A 23,386-nucleotide genomic window follows, 5' to 3' on the forward strand; every position below is an offset into this window, starting at 1 on the left:
CTTAAGCTTTTCTTTCAGAAATATATAGTGAGAATAAAATGTTTGACTGACAGGAAATGAGATCAAGGTTCTCCCTAATTGATGTGACTGTATTTTGATAAATACTTTACAACTTTATGATACTAAAAAGCATTATATAATGAATGTTTCTTTATGAAAATTAATCTCTATCATATTTTTGTTCATATACATGGTAAATAATACTTCCCTGTTTTATGTTGAATAGGGGATATGGGAATTTTAAGATAACAGCAATAATAACAATGATAATAATAATAATTTTAATTAATTAGCTATTAAAAAAAACTACTGGGACCAAAGAAATTTGAGAACACCTGCTTTTACCTGCTTTACTCAGTGGCCACAGTTGAATCTTTAAAGTGAATTATATATGCCACATATTGGGAAAGTTATTGATGAATTTGAATGAGTCCAGGAAGGAGCAACTAGGGAGAGATTGAAAGGAGGACAGGATGAAGGAATTGGGAGTATTTGTGTGCATTTGTGCTTTTTTGGATCAGATTGAAATAAATATGAAAAATTTAGGGAAACATTTAAGGGATTGTAGAAATTGATGGAGAGTAAAGTAAGCACAGCTTGGAGAACAAAATAAAGACTCAATCCCAAAAGAACACTGAAGTGAATTTTCTATAAAACATATGTATATCCTGCATAAATATCTCTCTGGTTTAATGGGACCTGTCTCTATCCCTGATTGATCAGGCTGCTAACTTTGGGCATCCTATGGATCATTGACAATAGATTGTAAACCATTTCACTATTTCAAGTCATCCTTAGTAATACCTGGTGGCCAGTTTACAGACACCAGAAATATGAGACATGGAGACTATGATTCTTTGAGTTTTTGTGTGTCATGATTCACAGCTTTATGTAAAAGTAGAAAAATTTGTTGGTTGTGAGGCTTTTTTTGGATGGGTGAACCTTTGATTTCATTAAATTCATGTAACATGATGGTGGCCTTGAGAATTCTCAATATGTGACTCCTCAATGACTATACCTTGATATAACTACATGATAGACATGGAAGGAGACATTGAATAAAAGCATTTTCTTTGCTTAATAATAATAATAATCATCATCATCAACCTTAGTATTTACACAGCATTTTAAGGCTTAAAAAGCACTTTTAAAATGTTATCTCATTTTATCCTCTTTTCATCAACCCTGGAAAAAAGGTGCTATTATCCCCCTTCTTTTTTTACAGAGGAAAACCCTGTGACAAATAGAAATTAAGTGACTTAGACCAGGGTTATACAACTAGTTTAGTACCTGAAGCTGGATTTGTACTCAATGTCTTCATGACTTTGGGTATAACACTTTATCCACAGTCCCTACTAGCAGCCTAACTAAAGACTAAGGGTTGGGATAAGATATTAATGTATGAGGTATTTTATTTTTTTTTCCATTACATGTAAAGATAGTTCTCAACTTTTGTTTATACATGCTTTACAATTTCAGATTTTTCTCCCTCCCACCCCTCCCTCCCCCCTCCCCTAGACAGCAAGTTGGGATAAGATATTGCTCCTTGATTCAAATGCTTATCTGGTTGCTTTTTGTCAGTGGTTATTAATTTTATTATAAACAAAGCAAATATGTTTCACTGGATAACTTCTGAGGTACTGTCTAACTGAGATTCTTTGTCTCTGTGATTCTGATATGCGGCGAAATTATTTTTAAAAGCAGGACATGAATATGAAATTTAAAGAATCTATTTAAAAGAAATTTAAAGAACAGATGCAGAGTGAAGTAAGAAGAACGACAAGCCCAATATAAACAGGGAGGCACTGAGATAAACCAAAGCAAATGTTAATAAAGGGAGATGTTGTGTGATTATAATAACAATCAGTCACAGCCCTGGAGAAGAAGTGAGGCAGTCTCTGTCTCCCTGCCTTAGAGACATGTGGAGTTATGTGTGTTGACAGTTTCACTTGTAGCAACTGTTTCAGTTGCTTTTGCTTACCTATTTTCTATATAAGAGAAGGCTCGGGATGGTGGGGGAATAGCTGGACATTAGTATCATTTAAAAACCAAAGATGGGCAGCTGGGTGGTGCCACAGTGCAGAGCGCCAATCCTAGAGTCAGGAAGACTTATCTTCCTGAGTTTGAATCTGGCTTGAGATGCCTACTAGCCACGTGATCCTGGGAAAGTCACTTAACCCTGTTTGCCTCTGTTTCCTCTTCTGTAAAATTAGCTGGGGAAGGACATGGCTACTCTAATATCCTTTCCAAGAAAACCCCAAATGGGATCATGAAGAGTTGGATGTTACTGAAAACAACAGAACTACAACAAAAACAAGGATATCAATAAAATTTACTTTGCAAATGAATGTGGTTAATGTTCCACAATTTAAAAAATATTAATGATTTGCAAGGTTCAGAAAATAAACTTATAGAAGGGTTGGGAATTGGGCTTGTGATTTCATTGGTGAAGGGAGTTCCTGGTAAAGAACTTCCTCTTCCAAAGGTGGTGTGATGTGTAAAATCTAATTGTGATGTCTAAAATCTAATATGTGGTCGCCTTAAATTAAAAGTTTATAGCACCAGTCTTTGGGCATTAAGAATTTATTAAAGTATATGAGAAGTTAGCAGAAGAGAGAGAGGAAGAACACGTGGAGTTCAGAAAGAAGAAACCTATCTATCCTGGTGACTTCACCAGGACCTCCAACCAAAATAAGGATCCCCCATTCTCTTAGAGTAGAAGCTCTCTGCGGGACCCCCAGAGAGGACAGTCCCCCTACACAGCTCCAAGCTAATTGGCTGGTAGCATTGATTGACATGACTTACAGGCTGTTCTGTGAACAGATGCAACTTCTGGATGCTAGTCACATGCTTTCTCATCAGGGTGGTGCTGCCCTGGTTCTCATAATGTCTTTCTCAGCAGGGGTGTGACACTCTGATTCTCACAGCAGGTAGGGACTTTCTCCAAAACTTAACCAGCCCTTTATTTATCATACCCTGCTGCAGCTGTGTTTTTTTATGCAGGTGTCTATATCTGTAGGAGAAAGGGAATGATCTGTGATTTCCTTAGTATGGGGATCTCCCAGGTGAGAAAACTTACTCTGTAAATACAGGTTGGCATGACATCCACAATGTCTATACTCTTAGAGATCTCCTTGAAGTCCTGAGAGGTCGTCAACAAGTTAACTAGTCTTTAAGGCCCTACTCTGTGCCAGGCACTGTGCTAAATACTGGGGAGCCAAAGAAAGGCAGGTGGGTGGATGGGTGGATGGGTGGATGGGTGGATGGGTGGATGGGTGGATGGGTGGATGGGTGGATGGGTGGATGGGTGGATGGGTGGATGGGTGGATGGGTGGATGGGTGGATGGGTGGATGGGTGGATGGGTGGATGGGTGGATGGGTGGATGGGTGGATGGGTGGATGGGTGGATGGGTGGATGGATGGATGGGTGGATGGGTGGATGGGTGGATGGGTGGATGGGTGGATGGGTGGGTGGGTGGGTGGATGGGTGGGTGGGTGGGTGGGTGGGTGGGTGGGTGGATGGGTGGGTGGGTGGGTGGGTGGATGGCCAAATGGCTGAATAAATAAATAAATGCATACATACATACATATATTCATATATACATAATCCCACAACCTCAGAGTCTAATGAAGGACACAACATGCCACGCCTATGTACAAAGAAGATACATATAAACTGGAGATAATCTCAAAGGAAAGATATCATGCTTAAGGAAGACTGGGAAAGGCTTCTTGTCACCTAGGAAGCTAGGAGCCAGAAAAGGGGATTGCATAGGCAGTATGGATCAGAGGGGGGATTTGAACCCAGGCCATTTCCCTATCCACTGTCCCACACTTTCTCTAAAGCTTATTATATAATAAGAGGGGAAAATGAGTAGCAAATGTTCCATCATTTTGTTTTGTAGTAATAATAAAATAATATTTAAAAGATAAAGCCATTATTTCTTATGGCATAAGCAGTCATAGTTTATAAGAAATATCTAGCCGTTTAGAAATTTTATGTTCTTGAGGGATGAATTTTAAAACATAAATGTGATTTTCTCACCTCTCAGGTTAACCAGCCAGTGGTTGCCTATCCATCAAAAATGTTTTCTGACTTTAAAATAAGCTTCCTTCCATTAGGTCTCAACACACTACAACTTTTCTTCATTATGTCAACCGCAGAATGAGGGTAGGGAATAAGTCTTTTAGGGGCCCTTCTTATGCTCAATCAATAATCCAGGCCATTGTGTGAAAATGGCCGGATCTTACTGGAGCTATTTAATAAACCCCTCCCGTCATTTCTCAGGCCTTCCCTTTCAAATTGCAGCCCACGGCATGAGCATTAACTATATAGCTTTTTGTCTGGCGATAATAAAGATTATGTGCTCCTCTGAAATATATGGATTTTTACATGGCTTTCAAAATGGGAATTTTTGATCTTTTCAGAATGCAGGCTTTGATCACCCACGATGAGACAAAGGTTTGAAGAACGACATTGAAATATCACAGTAAGATTGCCAACCACATAGTTGCATGAATATTGATATTCTAGCATGACTGTGGGCGATGAAAAGTGAGAAAATTAATTCATCCAGATGCCTTACCCATATACATTTGTTTATTCAACAAATGATGTCAGACATCTAGCTACTGGGAAATGCTTTCATCTGGGTACTTTGAACACATGTGGATATAGCCTAATTGATAGGAAGCTGGAAAGTGACTTATAGCCTCTCTTAGTCAGATATTAACATGGACCGCACCAACCTCCAAAGAATGAAAAATGGCTATCACCAAGAGGACAGTGGAAGGACATAGGTTGTGTATGAATAGGCCATTGTTAAAAACAGCCATTAAGAAATTCTGAAAAACACAGGTAAAATATAGCACCTAGAAACTGGGGGGAGAGGAAAGAGCAAATGTTTTCTTCTTTCATCACAGGAAAAGAGAATAGACTGGACATAGAGCCAGGGTCAGAAATTACAGGCATGAAGGCGCCAGTGATTCTTTCATCATGTCAGAACAAAAAGAAAGGTAGAACCCTCACGTTAGACTTTTGGGAGCAGTTGGTTAAGAGTTGCACAGGATGAAGAGGCATAAATGTGTTGGCACCTACTTAATTTCTGTAGTGTATCCCTAGCTTCTAGCCCAAGACATAGTAGGAGCTTAATAACTGTTTGTCTAATTGATTGTACCACTGAAGGGATTTTAAAAAATATTTGAGTAATGAGCTGTTTGACTTTGGGCAAATCACTTCACTCTCACTTTCTTAACTTGCAAGATAAGGTTAGTTGAACTAGATCAGGGTTCTTAACCTGGGGTCTGTAGATAGAATTTGGGGTATCTGTGAACTTTGATGGGGGAAACTTTTGTCTTTATTTTTATTAACCTTGATCTGAAATTTACCAAACACTCCAATTATTTAAAAACATTATTCTGAGAAGGGGGTCTGTAGTCTTTATCCTATGCTGCCAAAATGATCCATGATACACTGAAAGATGTCATCATGTGAAGTAGATCCAGGTCCCTTACAGTTCTGATAGTGGTCTTGAAGGCTGTGGAAAGTGAACACTGTTGCATGTGTCTGACTTCAGGAAATCAGGTAGCATAAAGAAAATGAAATATTTTGTTTTCCCTCCTTTGTATTCCCTATTCATTTTTCTTTGTTGGCCACCCTTCCAAGGGCACTTTGATTGCTTTGTTATGTTCTTTTTTTAAGATAGAAATAAAGGGATGAATAGAAGGAAGCTAGTTCTAAAGAAAGAAATCGTGCCTTTAGGAGACATTAAATTTCTATGGCTCTTATCATTTAAGACCTCCCTCCACACACACATATATATGATCTTTTTTTTTCTATACATGGCTCTTTGTGATTGGTAGGACAAATTTAATTACCCCCATTTTACAGGTATGATGACATGGGCAAACATGGATGGAAACAGCATGGCTTTTGTGGACATAAGGAAATATTTGCAGGTTTTATTTATATTTTGGTTTAAAAACAATCTGGGGAAGATAGGTGGTACAGCGGATAGAGCACCAGTCCTGGAGTCAGGAGGACCTGAGTTCAAATGCGGCCTCAGACACTTAACACTTACTGGCTGTGTGACCCTGGGCAAGTCACTTAACCCCAATTGCCTCACCAAAAAAAACCAATCTAATTACAGTATTGTCTAAGAGAGACAGACAAGAGACAGACAGACAGACAGACAGCATAGTAATGGAAAGAACACGAGTTTTGGAGTTTTGTTGGTTTGAAAATCTTTGTTCCCGTATTTTGTTATATGAGCATGGGTCATTCCCTTGACTTCTGTAGTTCTCAATTTCTCAGTCTGTAAAATGAAGGGGATACTACTCATTTGTGGTACTTCACAGGGTTGTTTTGATGATCAAAGCAGATGCCATATGGAAAACACTTTGCAAAAGCTTAAAATGTTATACGGACATATTAACAAACATACTGTAATCGAAACAAAATATCGTATATAAACATATAGCAATAATAAACATCATTCTTTTTTTAGTCATTTAAATTTCCTTTATAATAGATTTTTTGTAGAGGAGAGACTAGATATCATTAATATTGCCAAAGATATCCCTGAGTACGGTATAATTTATGAATTTATCTTGTCAAAATTTTTAGAGTTATTGAGTGACTTAAGTCCTGGACTTGAAATCAGGAGGATCAAGGTTCAGACCCCACCTCAGACACTTAGTAGTTATGTGATCCTATGCATATGACTTTATCTCTCCGGACCTTAGCTTCTTCATTGGTAAAATGAAAGAGTTGAACATGATTTCTTTTTTTTTTTTTTTTAAGTGAGGCAATTGGGGTTAAGTGACTTGCCCAGGGTCACACAGCTAGTAAGTGTTAAGTGTCTGAGGCCGGATTTGAACTCAGGTACTCCTGACTCCAGGGCCAGTGCTCTATCCACTGCACCACCTAGCTGCCCCTGAACATGATTTCTAAGGTCCCTTCCAGCTCTAACCCTGGGTTCTTATGAGATGCAAGAAATTATTTCAGAACTTGACTGCCCCACCACACACACACACACACACACACACACACACACACACACACACACACACACACACACACTAAAGACATCATCTTTGTAACCATTGGTTACAAAAATTATCTTTGAGGAAATGCTACACTTTTTTCTCCCTAGATATGACTAAATACTTTTAGAGGAAAGCTATTCATGAGTTGATTATCATCAAATTAATCAAGGTTTTGTGCTGAAAGAGAACTTCTCCGGAGGACGAAATAATTAGCCACGTCCTAGGAGGATGGATGAGAAGACTTTGGAAGAATAGCTCTTTGGCTTAAATTGGAACATACACCTGTAAAGTGTACTGGCAGGAGTTTTAGAATTGCTTATATTCCCATGGTGCTCCAGAGAGCCAGGCTGAATGTTAACCATATCATCCAGTCCAGAAAGCAGTTCACAGGTGCCAGGAAAGCTACTTGTGAGATTGGTCAAGACACCAGGTGTTGCAGGTTGGGGAGCTGAGGAAGGATATGTTTCCCAGTTTGAGAACAGTGTTTTATTAGTGGTTCCTGAAGAGAGGAGCAATTTTAGTAACTGCAGAAAAAGGTCAAAAACTCTTTTTGTCTCTGCTGGTATACGCACATGTGTATGTATGTCTGTGCTTTCGAGCTTAAGTTTGTTTAATTGTGAATCCTGTTTATTATTTTTTTACAACAATTATTGCTTTTTAAATTCCAGATCTGTGATTTTGTCAGTGTAGAAAACTTTTCCAGGCCTGTGATTGTTGTGCCCCCTATATGGGTTGCCTAGTGACAGCTAGGTGGTGCGATGGATAGAATAAAATGCCTATTGACTGGAAGACTCAACTTCCTGAGTTCAAATCTGGCCTCAGACATTTCTTAGTTGTGTTACCTTGGGCAAGTCACTTAACCCTATTTTCCTCAGTTTTGTCATCCATCAGATGAGCTGGAGAAGGAAATGGCAAACCATTCCAGTATCTTTGCCAAGAATACCCCAAATGGAATCACGAAGATTTAGATATAACTGAAACTACTGAACAACAGAATGATACTGAGAAATCAAGTGAATTGACCAGGGTCACAGAGCTAACTTAACTCACAGGCAGGATGTGAACCCAGTTCTTCCTGACTGAGGCCAGCCCTTTTATTCTCTATTCTATGCTGCTCCATTACCACTGCTTTTTAAACAAAAAATAATGGGCCTGAATCTAATAGAAGTGCAAATTACTTATGTTTTAGATTTCTAAATGGATATCTACTCAATTTTCATAGGCATGGTTTTATTATTAATATTACTACTACTGCTATTATTAAGTTATAAGATATTTTCTAAACTATTTAGATAATTATCTGTGAATTAATGATAGAACCTAAATAATGAATTTACTAATAGTTTTTTCTTTAAATTTCAGAGTGCCTAATTATTCATTGGAATTTGTTTGTCTTTTGATGTGCAGGAAAAAAAAAAAAGCTTGTAGCCCTAGATTAAAAAGCACATAATGGAGGTTTGCTAACAAAATGCCTGCTACAGAATACAATCTAGTATAAGGCAAGCATGCCTTGAATCTTTTCCAAGATGGATTATAACTAGGAGTTCTAGAAATATTTCCCAACATTTTTCATTGGTAATGGATTGCCTCCAGCATAATAAAAAACATGAGAGGGGTGTACTTGTGGGCTCTTAGAGATGATTTTCCTGCAGCACGTTGTGCCTTTACATCATGAAACTCACTGAGAGATACTTAAGTGTCCTAGCTCACTGTCTACTATTTGTCGACTTCCCAAAAGCTTTTGGTGGAACAGAGTTCAATCTTAAAGGCTGCTGTCCTCCAATCAAGTGTCTTCTATATGTCTGTTAAAATCACAAAAGTTGGGGGGGGCTAGGTGGCGCAGTGGATAAAGCACCGGCCCTGGATTCAGGAGGACCTGAGTTCAAATCCGGCCTCAGACACCTGACACTTACCAGCTGTGTGACCCTGGGCAAGTCACTTAACCCCCATTGCCCCGCAAAAAAAAATATATATATATAAAATAAATTTTAAAAAAATCACAAAAGTCTCTGACTAACACACCCATGGAGATAGCTATGTTTAACTCTCTGAGGGAAGAGAGGGAGGGAATAAACACTTATGAAATACCTACTATGTGTCAGGTGCTGTGCTGATCACTTTATAGATAATACGCCTTAATCCCACTTGATGATTATAACCATTGATGGGTTTCAGCATTTTCCGAGGCATAAATCAGATAGAAATGTTCACCTAGGTTTTTCCTCAGTGACAGGAAAGATGTCCCATGCAGAGAAGGAGTAGCAAAAACATTCTCTTTAGATGAAATGGTTCTCTAAATGCTCCTGGAGGTAAATAGCTTTGGACTAATTGCATCAGTCCCCGGGAAACCACAAAACCTCCAAAATGGAACCTCTGGTCATTTGAAAGAGATTGACCAAGCCATTCACAGTAGATGAAAGAGTCATGTAGCCTAAGATTTGACATGTAGTTTGATAGGCAGCCCACTGTGTTTGTCTCTTAGAGTGTGTGTCCATGGGCCTCAGACATTGCAGATAAATATGATGAGCTAGGCCCAGAATTTAATGGAATGATAGTACTGGGCCCAATCAAGATTTGAAAATTCTGCTGCATATGCAGCATTTTCTTGTTTTGTCTCTATTTCCTCAATCCCTAGTCTAGTGTTTTGTATGTGGTAGCTGCTTGTTAAATGCTTGGATATTAAATGGAGAGTTGCTCAATGCCTTAAACTCCAATCTCTTTAACGTTAGTAAGTCCTCAGGGATGCAAAATGGCTGTAAATCATGGAAAACTTTGATGTCCTAAGAGTTAACTTTGCAAGGGGGCCCAAAGGGTAATGGCAAGATTGGGCTGGAACACAATTCCAATGAAAACTTGAGTGTGAGAAGTACCATTGAAAACACAACACACAGAGTCACCTACCACATAATGGAGTATGGAGAATCATCAGAATGACTTTTTCAACTTTAGAAATAGCTCAAATTGTATAGTCAATATCAGCAAAGCCTCATGGACCTGGGGTCAGGAAACCTTTCAGCCTTCTCAGTCATGTCCAGCTCTTTATGACCTCATTTGGGATTTTCTTGGTAGAGATACTGGACTAGTTTGTAATCTCTTCCAGTTCGTTTGACAGATGAGGAAACTGAGGCAAACAGGGGTAAGTGACTCGGGAATCAGGAAAACCTGAGTTGAAATGTTGCCTCAGATACTTATAGCTTGTGACACTGGGCGATTCACTTAATGACTGCCTGCCTCAGTTTCCTCAATTATAAAAGAGGGTTAATAGGGGCAGCTAGGTGGCGCAGTGGATAGAGCACCGGCCCTGGATTCAGGAGCACCTGAGTTCAAATCCAGCCTCAGACACTTGACACTTACTAGGTGTGTGACCCTGGGCAAGTCACTTAACCCTCATTGCCCCACCAAAAAAAAAAAAAAGAGGGTTAATAATCATAGCACCTACTTCTCAGGGTTGTTGTAAGTATCAAATGAGATAATATTTGTGAAGTACATAGCACAGTGCCTGGCACATAGTAGGTACTTAATAAATGCTTCCTCCCTGCCCTTCACCTAAAACATTCCTCTATGAAGTATGTCTAGGAAAAAAAACATCTTTTAACAGAAAGCAGGGATCCATTCCTTTAACTGCAGCCATGTGATACTAAACTTGTCTTTTGTATTTGCAGACACTTTTGCTGCTAGTCATTGGACATTCTGGAAACATTCGATCCAATTGTATAGGTGGTGCAGGAGAAATGAATAATATGAAAATAAGCAGACCTTCTTGCAAATTTTGTTGGTTTAACTGAATGTTTTCTTGCTTAGGGTGTGGTAAGACCTACTGGGGGATATGCAGTAATGCTGAACTGGACTATGTCTTCTGTATATGGAATGAAACCAGGAGAGGTAATTATTATCGGTTTTTTATTTTGTCTACTAACATTAAAAACACACATTTTGGGGAGCCAGTTAGGTGGCGCAGTGAGTATAGCACTCCTCCTGGAATCAGGAGGACCTGAGTTCAAATCCAGCCTCAGACATTAACTATGACCCTGGGCAAGTCATTTATCTCTGATTGTCTTCCCCCCCCAAAACAAATATATATATATATATATATATATATATATATATATATATATACATTTTCCCATATATTTTGTTTTCACATCACCTCTTTTGCCTAACATCTCTCCATTCTCTCCATTTCCAGAGGGAAGGAGGGAGAGAGAGGGACAGAAGGAGAGGGAGGGAGCGAGGCAGAGAGAGAGAAGAGAGAGAGAGAGAGGAGTGTCCTGAAAACCCAGAGAGATGAGAGCGTAAAGATGGAGAGAGTGATCAGTAGTGTACAAGGCTGCAGAGAGGTTAAGAAGAATGAGGACTGAGAAAAGTTCATTAGAGTTGGCAATGAAGAGATCATTAGTAATTTTTAATGGAATGATCAGGACATCTTATGTAAAAATGTATTTGCAATAATGCAAAGCATTATTTAAATGCTAATTGTTGATGTTGTTTTTGTTGTTAAAAATAACAATATTTTACACTGTGGAACCTCTACCTCTGTAAAGCAGTAGGGACATCTGTTTTTCCATTTGTCTTTTTGGGGATAAGCTTGTTCTTCGTAATTCTGAAACATGGATTTTTTTATTCCTTTCTTGTTATTTAGTCCATTTCCATTGTATTGTAAGTGTATTGATTTCTTGGTCCTAATTACTTAACTTTTTGTATTTTGTATACCGATTTCTTGCTTCTACTTATTTAACTTTTCATCACTTCATTTACATCTCCCATTGCTTCTCTGTATTCATCATCATTGTTGTTTCTTTTACAATGTTTTTCAATGAGCAAAAAATCTATTTTCTCTTCCTCCTTTGTCCTTCCATTAGAAAGAAAAAAGGAAGCAAAATCTTTATGCTAAATGTACAAGATCAAACAAAAGAACCCATAACTATAGTTTATTATGCAATGGTACTATTTCATTACTGTATATTCATGGTCCACAATTTCTTGAGTTATTCCTCAATCAATAGGCATCTACTTGAAACAAATTCATTTATTTTCATATTGCCTAAATTTTTCCATTTCCCTCTTCCTTTGGCTTCCTAGAGAACCATGACTTATTATGTTGAGAGGAAAAAAAGACAAAGAGAAAAAAAGAAGGGGGAAAAGTCAGCTAAACTAATCAACATATCAAATATATATATATAAATAGATGCAGTATTTCATCACTTTGAATCCCAAACATATACAAAAGAAATGGGGAGAAGTGGCTTCTCATAACTCTACTTTGGATCTGTGTCATTCTTTGAAATTTTGCAATATTTGTTTTTAATTGTGCTGTGGCTATTTTTAAATTAATTTCCATCGTCATAGTCAATAGTGGCTTCTTGACTGCTTACTCCACCTTTGCATAAATTAATGTATGTCTTTCCATACTTCTCTATACTCATCATATTCATTTTTTTTTCTTACAACAAAGTACTACTACATTACATTCACATGCCACAATTGTTTTAGCCATTCCCTAATCGATTGGCCTCTATTTGGTTTCCAGGTTTTTGCTAGCACAAAAATAGTATGATAAATATTTTGGTTTGAATGGAGGCTTTCTTGGTATCAGTGACCTTGGAGAGGTCATGATGATTTTAAAATCCTGTTAGCATGAAATCTCTTTGACTAGGGCTTTCTGATCGTGTTGTTCTCTTGTTTTCCAGGTTTGGTGGGCAGCTTCTGACCTAGGATGGGTCGTTGGGCATTCCTATATTTGCTATGGACCTCTCTTGCATGGGAACACAACTGTTTTGTATGAGGTAATACTTTCAGAACTAACTTTAAATTTAATTCTTTAGGAAGGTAGGGTGTTCCAAAAGTCTTAGTGCAGTTTTAATTTATTAAATCTATTAAAGCTTAAAACTTTACTAGGACATTTGGAACACTCTGTGGAGATTATAATTGTCAAAACCAACAAAACTGTAACATTATTTGTCTCCTTTCTCATTTGATGTGATCTAGTATACATAAGAGTTACCTAAAAATAGAAGCCATGATCTGGCTTTATTGCTTCATGAAACTATATTTAGGGAGATGAGAGAGATTTGGTTGGAGTTTATAGATGTTTTGTTGTTGAAAAGAAGGGAAGACTTCAGAATTTACAACTCTTCTGCCTTGACCTTATTTCCCCTTCATTGGAAAGGGATATGCTTTGGGTTCATGCCAGACCTATAGGTATTAACACACCTTCTCTAATCACTGTTTCTTATAGGTATGCATGTGCAAAATAATTGACTGTTACATATATATGTTAACAAAACTGTACCCCTACATGTAGCAGGGGGAAATGTGTTGTATGATGGGGAGTGGCTCAAAAGGAAGCCCCCTTCTCCGTGATACTGATTCCTTTGAAGACAGGAAGTAGGAGGCTAAGGGAGGAAGTTGCAACTCTGCTCTCCTCAGGGAGAGAGAATTATATCTATCTGCTCCTTAAAAAACATTATTAATCTAAGAAATATGCTGCCAAGTAACATGTATTCTAGCTAACGTATGTTCCTCTTTGTATGTGTATGAGTGTGTTTGTAAACTGCGTGCATTGCCAAATCCTAGAATTTCTGTCAGGGCATCTTGACCTGATGTCTGTGAAATATTTTTTTTATTATTTTGATAAATATATTTTAAAACAATTATTTATTTGCTTTGTAATCTTATGCATTATTTCACATTTAAAAAAAAACATTATTCTGAGAAGCAATCAACACAAAAAAGGGTAAAATCTCTGAGCTAGATAGATATTTGCTTGATCAACTTGTCCTTGAATAAAAAAAAGAAAACCAAAACCTTGTTATATTGCAGCTTTTGTTTAACTTAACAATAGAGAATATTACATGCCTTTCACGATGGTCCTGTCCTTTCAGGGGATCTTGATGGCCCTGGAAGTGTATGTGCTTGTTCCTGATTGAAGGGAACAGCTGCCAGGTTTTCCAGTTTACCCAAAGGCTCTAAATTATCACCAAGCCAGTGAGTGAAAAACATTTGATTCCATTGGCAGCTACTTCTATAAACTTGGCACTCAGTGAAGTGGCTTTGGCCAAATGGATTGCCTGTCATGCAATATTGAGGGTGATATGGATGTTATGGCTAATGTGGGGGAAGAGGAAATATATTTTCTAGGTTTGGTGAGCAGTGTGGGTGTACACATACTCACACATATATATGCACATCCACACATTATAGATACATACAACATAGGCACATGTAGTTAAGTACAAACATTCTCAGCTTCTAGTAAATTTTTGGCTTTGTGTCATTCTTTGCTAGTTATTTTTCTCTTTTCTTTGAATTTCAAAGAATAAATTATCTCAGGGAAGATCCATTTTTGGGGGGAAGAGTACCTAAAAGGGATAAACTTGCTGAAGAAGACTTACTTCATTTATTTTAACAGATAAATCTAGCCTCTGGAATTAAAAATTCTATCTACATAGCATAGTGTCTGATGCATAGAAAGGACTTAACAAATGCTTCTTGGTTAATTGATATACATCTTCCTGTGATAATAGCTAATAATAGCTAGCATTTATATAGTACTTTAAGATTCACATCACATTGTACACATATTCTCATTTGGTACTCACAGTTACCTTGAGAGGTACGTGCTATTATTATGCCACTTTTACAGCTGAGAAAAATGAAACAGAAATCTTGCTCAATGACTTGCCCAATTAGTAAATCAGGATTTGAATTCATCTCTTATTGATTCCAGGTCTTAGAGCTCTATCTCTTGGGCCATTCAGGTGCCTCTAGGCAAGGTTATCTTTTTGTTTGTTTCTTTCTTTCTCAGACCTCCTTAACGCTCTCACACTTTTGTAACCCATAGTTACCATCATCCTCTAAAATCATGGAATATTTGGAGGAACCCAGTGGAATATGGTTGTTTGTGTTTTGTTTTGTTTTGAATTTTCTGGCCTTGTACTTGTTTTTTGTAGTGCATTTTATGGAATAAGTCAAAGAAAGTATTAATAATTTGGGGAAAAACCATAAAATGGAAGACACTGAAGGGCAAGACACTAAGAGTCTTTGTGTTTTGGGTTATATGTTATATTTTCACAGGGTTCTGGCTTTGTACTTTTCAAAAGTCAGATTTAAGATTTCATTACAGAAAACTCTTTTTTTCTGATTTTGTATACCTCATTTGCTTGGCTTTTAAAAATAATTTTATTTTTATTTTTCTCAGAAAATGTAGTTTGTTAACTATAAAAATAGACTAATATTTTTGACAGTTTCTTATGGGATCATGTTTAATTTTAAAGTCTTATTTTTAAAGGATTATCATTTCACCATAAAGTATAACTGAGAAAATGAAGCAAACCTCTGAAAAGGACTTTTCCTTTATGGCTCTTATTAAGATGTTGATATTTACAATTTAAATTGACATGGAGGTTCTCTTCTGAGAGTCAAATATGGGTATTTTTATAGGCTTTCAAGCTAAGAAAGGCTTTTTACATTTTTAAATAAAGTTTTATTATGTTTAAAAACATAAAAACCATTCTTAGCTCACAGCCCACACAAAATAGACTATGCTGGATTTGGATAGGTGATGTAAACATTGTAATTGATCTTTTTTTATTAACTACCACTTTTTTGTTAATTTCCACAAATTCCTTTCAAACAAAATATCTGCAACATTAAGAGGCTGTCTATAGTATTTCTCTACCTTTGACTGATACACACAACCATTTCTTTACCCTTAATTACTTAAAATAGCATATTATTTCATACTAATTGGCAAAGCATATTAGAAACACATGCCGCTTTCTGTATCCCTTCCCTTCTCACTCTTCACACCACAGCCAGGTCCAGGCTGTAATTACCTCTCATCTACCTGAGCTATTGAAGTATCTTCCTAATTGGTGGTTACTTGTTCTCAGGACTCTCCCTGTTCCCATTCACCTTCTGCCAGACTGATATCTCTAAAGTGTAGATCTAGCTATGTCATTCCCTGTACCGCAAGTAACTGAATATGTTAAATACAAGCTAAAAGAAAAGAATTATGCTACATTGCTTTTAGATTAAAGTACAATTTTTTTCTCTTGGTTCTCTGATCTCTTCATATCTTGAATCCAACTCACCCCTTTAGGGTTATTGCACATAAGTCATCCTCACATTGTCTGTGATACAGTCATATTGACCCACTGGCTATTCCTGATCATGATTATTACCTCTTGCGTTTGCACGGGCTTTCCTATATGCCTGCAATGTTCTTCTTCATCCCCTTTCCCTCTTAGAACCTCACATCCACTCCTTGGGCATCTCCAGTGCCACCTTTGACACAAAATCTTTCTTGATTGCCCCAAATGATAGTGGGTTCTCCCCCTCCCCCTTTCTGTGTATTTCCTTATATCTTTCTTCAGGTCACTTCTTTGGAAATGTGTTGTCTCCTATAGTATAATGTATGCTCCTTACTTGCTGTCTTCCTTTTCTCTTGATATTTTTGGTATGCAGCACTTTGCCTAGGCACTTGATAATTGCTTGTCGAGTTATTCAACAAACACAATCTTGCATATTTTCTAACTTGCCAAAAGGCTTTTATATACCACCAATCCAGCCATTGAAAAATCTTATTTCCAAATGTAGTAATGCATATGTTATGTTATGTCATGTTGTGTGGGGTGAGGGGTTGAGGGAGGGCGTGTGTCAGGGGTGTTGTGTATATGTTATGTTGTTACGCTATATGTTATATTATATCATGGCCACTAGGTGGCACCATGGATAGAATGCCAGGCCTGGAATCAAGAATGCCTGATACTTACCATCTATGTGACCCTGGTCAAGTCAATAAACCTTGTTTGCCTCAGTTTCCTCATCTGTAAAATGAGCTGGAGAAAGAAATAGCAAACCACTTCAGTATCTTTGCCAAGATAAAACCCAAAGAGGGTCACAAAGAGTTGGATGCCACTGAAATGACTGAATAACATTAACCATTGTATTGTATCGTGTTGTGTTGCATTGCATCATTTACAGTATTACTATATTATCTATTTATATATTTGCCTCTGCATGTGTATTACCTGTGAAGGTAATACTCTGATTTTACAGATAGGAAAGCCAAAGGTCACAGAGATTAAGTAATTTGTCTAAGGTTACACATCTAAAAAGCAACTGAGCTGGATGTCAAACCTGGGTTCTCAGACTCTAAATAATAGCAGAGGGGGAGGGCTAATTTTTTTTTTAGTTCATTAAGAGCAGATACTTGATACAATGGATAGATTGCTAGACCTGAAATCAAGAAGACCCAGGTTCAAATCCAACCTCAGGTATCTAATCGCTGTTTATAAATATATGAGCTCATGTTTTTTGATGCAAATTTTGACATCCAGGTTGCATATCCATTTGTTACTTGTCTTGATGTGAGGTGTTGGTCCAAGCTAATTTCTACCAAACTGCTCTCTAGTTTTCCCATCAGTTTTTGTCAAATAACAAGTCATCCCATTAACTGGCATTTGGGGGTTTATGAAATAGAAGACGGCCACTTGGTTCTGTGTGTTGTGTATGCTATTGATTCACGCCATCAAACTCTCTTTTATAACCTACAGCAAATCATTTTTATGGATGTGTACTAATGCAACTTTGTTTTAAAGAATCTCCCAGAACACTGCAAAGCTAAGAGACTTGCTGAGGATCCCACAGCCAGCGTGTATCCAAAGTAGGATTTGAATCCAGGTCTTCTTGTCTAGTGCCCCAGTCAGACTATAAATGAGGCGTAAGTAAAGTGCCCTGTGAGATCCACAGTATAAAGAAACTTTGACTGAAAATTTTAATGTAGTTTTCTAGCCTTTAGCCTAGACCTTGAAGGATAAGCAGAATCTTAACCAGAGATAAAGATAAGGCAAGATCTCTAACATCTAGATGAACAAATTCATGAAGAAAAAATACATAGGACATATGACTGGGGTATAATAGCATCTAGTCTACTTGGAAATAAACATTCCTGTGTTTAAAAAAAAAAAACATAACCAAAGCATTCAGTTTCTATTCTGTACAGAAAAAATGTAATTTCCTCATACATGGTCTCTTCATAAGATTCCTCTGCTAAACAAAAGAAAGTTAAAACAATTACTTTAAATGAAATTGTTGAATATTAAAATATAGCTTTTGTATCTGCCTGTCTCCTGCAAACAGACCAGAGAAATAATCTTTAATCTTTCCTACAAAATAAAAAAGATCAGAGAATTTATATCTTATATCTCCTACAAAATCAGATCAGAAAACATACCTGTCCTCGTATGAAACAGATCAGAGACAGAAAAAAACATATCGATTTAATTTTTTTTTAATTTTTTTTTAGTGTGGCAATTGTGGTTAAGTGACTTGCCCAGGATCACACAGCTAGTAAGTGTTAAGTGTCTGAGGCCAGATTTGAACTCGGGTTCTCCTGAATCCAGGGCTGGTGCTCTATCCACTGTGCCACCTAGCTGCCCCTCGATTTAATATTTTATCCCAAGAATAAATATTGGTCTCTGCTATAATTGTTAAGGTTTGGACTGATCTTTACATATGCACATGATCATGTGGAAATTCCCCTCCTAAGAGAGAAGCTCAGGGGACTCCCCATTTCTGAAGGTAGATATGATTACAGGGCATTGTCAGTTTCAATAGTATGATACAGAAACTAACCCAGAAGCAAAAGGCAGTTTAACAATTTCAGTTATAACAAGTATGGAGGAAATACAGAAGCATCATGATAAGACTACAGGATTCTAAAAAAGGGTCTGGCAAGGATGAGGACTCCCAGATGTTACCATAAGTTAGGGACTTATCCTGAGGGAAAAAAAGTCACTAGGTAGGGTCTTTTATCCGCTAGCTATCTGGGTTCAGGTTTGGCATTTAGTTGAAGGACATTTTGCTCCTATTAACCCAGGGTTTCATAAAAAGTATTTTTGGATAATAAGGTACCTCCATCAAATCCAGTTGATCCATATATTCATATTAACAATATCCATAATTAAATCTTTCATAATGTGTTCAGTTGTACTTTGTAGGACCTGTATGATACAATATTGTTTGAAAGACCTGTTCTAATTAAAAATAAATTGAAAGATAATAAGAAAAAGGGGGAAAGTAATTGGGAGATAGTGTTGCATAAGAGGAAGATCATTTGTTTCATAAGACCTAGGTTCAATCCCTCCTCTGTTTTTTTTTTTAACGTGTATAACTTTGGGCAAATCATTTGCCCACTCTTTCCCCATCTTTATAATAAGGAAATTGGACTAGATGGTCCCCAATTTTAAATCTGTGATCCTACATTTTCATATTAATGGATCATAGCTCTTCAGAGTCATACGAATAAAGAACTATTGAAGAACTTTTTTTTCTCCTCCATTCAATGATGAATTCTAATTTCTCAAAATTTAGTTCCTCAAGTGGTAGGAGATAGCTCTCTAGCTTATTAAGTGCCCCAACTCTCCAATATACAAAAGGCAGTTTGTGAAATAAGTGTCTTCTATCTACTGTGAAGTGCCCATGTAGTTTGATTAATAAGTAATAGATGGTTCTTTTTTTATATACTATGGTAAAAGGGAAAATTTTATATTCCAGACTATCATAATCCTTTGTCTATAATGACTGTAAGACACTCAAACAATTGGTAATTATTAATTGGACATTCTATTTATCTCCTGGATAGATAATGGTTGCCCACTTAGCAGAGTAATACATATCTTATCCTGGAAGTACCTAGTGAATCTCATTCTCTAAGGGGGCTCCCTTCTGGGATAGGGAAAAGACTCTCTTCATACACGATGCTGTGAGTGAAAAGAAATCACAAGTGTCTGATTATCTAAATTATTTTTAGCCTTAACTTTCTGATGATTAATAAGCAATCATAATTTTTTCTATGGGATTCATTAAATTCCAGCACTTATTCCTTCTACTTACTTGTTGAGAATTCATCACTATGTTACTGGGTTTTGTTTTTTGGGGAGAAGGCATTTTGTATAAGCAAAGTTGGACTGTGAGCCATGGTGATTGCCTATAAAAATCATCTTGATATCGCCTAATAACCAAGACTGCCTGATTGCTTTTAAAATAGTTTTTCCTTGCAGAATTCTTAACACTAGGCTATCTATAGAGCTAGAAATAAAGTGGATTTAGGAATTATGCATCAATACGATAAATGTTTTTAGTCAAACTGTATAATTCAGTTTAAATTACTCCAATTTAGGTTAGTTTTTTTGTTTTGTTTTGGCTCAGTTTTTCAGTGATCATAATCAGATTAGCTGAGATATCCACTATAGTTTACCCCAAAGAAACCTAGCCAGAACTAAAAGTATTGTATTCTTTGCAATTCATGTTTTAAATGAATTTTTTCATTATCTGTTTTTAATAGGCAAAGATTTTCATTGTGACCAATACAACATATCCATGATGAAGCCTGTTTTCTTTTGCATGCTCTCTGTCTCTCTCCCTATCTCTCTCTCTGTGTATTTTCTTTAGTTATATATACACACATAGTATGCATGTATATGTGTGAATATGTATATACATATATACACATATACATACTATAATAATTTATAATATACATAACATTATATATTTATCTCAATCAGTACATTTGTTAAAAGATTAATTCCTAATAACAATTCATATTTGCATAGCGGTTGATGACTTAGAACATTCTCTTCTCACAAATAGTCTGGAAAATAAGTAGTAAAAATATTATTACCTTCATTTTTCAGGTGAAGAAATTTAGGCTCAGACAGGAAATTATTTGCCCCTGGTTATAGAATTAAAAAAATAGAGTCAGTGGTAATCCAACAACAGTAATAATATTAAAAATTATAATACAGATGTTTAAATTTGCACAGTGTTCTACATATATTTTCTCATTTGGTTCTCACAATTACTCACCAAGGTTGGAGATGTTGTCTTCATTTCACAGAAGAAAAAAACTAAGGCTGAGCTAGTCTGAGGAAGGATCAAGCTCCTTGACTCCAAATGCACAGTCCCCTCCATTGGGCTGCCCAGGTCTTTTAATCTGTTGATATGGTCCTCTTTCCCTCCCACCATACTGCCTCTCTCTAAGGTGATGAAAAAGGAAGGTTCCTATGATAGATGAACTGTCTTTAGGAAATATATTTTCCTCTTAAATTCTTCTGAATCTTTAGAGTGTATGAATACATTGACAGCTGTCTGTATAACAGAATTCTTGACATTTTTCCTCTATATCCATGGACTACTTCACAGAATCAAACATATCCTGCAAATTATCTGCCCTATCCAGCTGTCAGTACAATAAATGGAGAGATGCTTTGGATGAGAAATAAATTATTAATTCATACTTTTATCACGTTATAAATACACATAGAAAAGAAAAAGGCTTTTTATGGAATACACAGATTACCACTGCTCCACAGATCATTTTTTTTTTTGGTGTCACAGCATGAAAATACAGTTATCAAATTCATAAAATTTGCTTTTCTTTCTGTGAATACTCATTTAAAGATATATGCACATTTAGAGCCTTTAGTAAACAAAAGTGTACTTCTGTTTCACTGACTGAATGTAATACCAAGGAGCTACTTTTAATAAACTATTCTTAAATCAATCTTTTATTTATAGCACACATTAGGGCAGAAAGTTTTGCTTAAATAATTGACCATGAAGATAAAATTAGAATGAAAATAATCGTCCACAAATTTGCTAATTGGTCTCTACTATAATTGTTAAGGTTTGGACTGATCTTTACATATGCATAGAAAATAGGTTAGAATTGAAAATCATTTTAATAAATAGGTCTTATCATATATACACACATGCATGTGCATAGAGGTATACATGTACATACATGTGTGTACATAGGCATACATATAAAATAAGTACACAATACATACACATGCATGCATGTATGTACACAGTACACATGCATGCATGTATTATGTGGGGGCACATCCACATATATACGATGTGTATATTTATATATATACACGTGTGTGTGTGTGTGTGTGTGTGTGTGTGTGTGTGTGTGTGAGAAATATATCCCAAATGTTGAAGTTTTGAAGAATTGAGTGCACCCATGGTATGGACTTTTCAAGTAGCTGGTCTATTTTTCAGAGTGAAAGTTGTGCTGAGTCAGTGTCCAAAGAAGACTTTGTTCCTTTTTTTCTGCCTTAATAATAAATGCAATTCATGATCACTGGGTTCCCATTATGACAGTCTCATGAGTGGTTCTGTCTTTCCTTCCAATAAAATGGCCCTAGGGGGCCATGAAGGCTTGACTTCTGTCCATGTGGAAATTGTTTCTCTACCCTTCTCTGTGTTTCTCCTCTTCACCTCACATATAGTCAAGGAGGAGGGGGAGGAATTCAGGGAGCCAGAACAAGCCAACAGGAGGGCTGCCACTGCCCACAGAGAAACTGGACTCCTCCATTTTTCTCAATCTTGCCTCTCTTCTTGGCAGCTTAGAAAAGTGAAAAGAGACCTATTTTTTTGTTGACTTAATGCATGTGTGTACTTAGATGAGAAACTCATACTATCTGAACCCAATTTCCTTATCCATAAAATGAGGAGATTGCACTAGAAGGTCTCTGAGGTCCCATGTATCTCTAAATCTATGATTTCAACAAACTAAAATAAATCTGTATGCAAGGAAACATGGTGATTAGTCCATTTGTATGGCTAATATATGCAAATGCATGATATGGGAGATAAGTTTAACTAGAATGTAGGGTATATGAAGGTGGTTATCATGAAATAAAGATAAATAGACTGGAGCTATACATCTATGGGCCTTGAATGCTAGGGTAGGTCATTTGTATTTCATTTGGCAGGTAATGGGGAATCATTTAAGATTTCAAAGTACAGAGGTGATCAGACTTGAGTTTTAAGGAGATTGTTTTGCAGCAGTTTGAAGGATCTATTGCAGAGACTGGCAGAAGGGAGATTGCTGAGTGGCTGTTAAAATAATCCAGGAGAAAAGCAGTGAAGATTGGAAATAAAATAGTGATGGGGAGAATGGAGAAGAGAAGCAGTTGTATGAGCTATTGCTGAGGTAAAATTGGTTGCCAGATGTTTGGATGTGGAAGATTGTTGGGAAGAAAAAACTCATAGAATCTGGGGGCGGCTAGGTGGCGCAGTGGATAAAGCACCAGCCCTGGATTCAGGAGTACCTGAGTTCAAATCTGGCCTCACACACTTGACACGTACTAGCTGTGTGACCCTGGGCAAGTAACTTAACCCCCACTGCCCCGTTAAAAAAAAAAACAAAGTGTTCTGGATGTCCCTTTCTAGCTCTGGAATGTCTTATGATTGTAGGTCATTTGAATAGTGACTTGAATGCCGGTATTTCTGGTTTCAGATTTCTATGATTATGAAGCTT

At 36.9% G+C, this 23,386-nt stretch overlaps 1 protein-coding gene across 1 annotated transcript in view; it reads left to right on the top strand.

Moving 5' to 3' along the window:
• The window catches only part of ACSS3 (acyl-CoA synthetase short chain family member 3), a 244,414-nt gene that overhangs the window by 98,763 nt on the left and 122,265 nt on the right, over window positions 1-23,386 (top strand). Inside the window, exons 6-7 of the mRNA XM_043969220.1 lie at window positions 10,849-10,929; window positions 12,735-12,830. Of these exons, the coding sequence (XP_043825155.1) occupies window positions 10,849-10,929; window positions 12,735-12,830 (177 nt within the window). The remainder of the gene's footprint in view (window positions 1-10,848; window positions 10,930-12,734; window positions 12,831-23,386) is intronic.

This window comes from Dromiciops gliroides, chromosome 5, assembly GCF_019393635.1.
Source record: "Dromiciops gliroides isolate mDroGli1 chromosome 5, mDroGli1.pri, whole genome shotgun sequence".
In the NCBI taxonomy this organism is placed as follows: domain Eukaryota; kingdom Metazoa; phylum Chordata; class Mammalia; order Microbiotheria; family Microbiotheriidae; genus Dromiciops; species Dromiciops gliroides.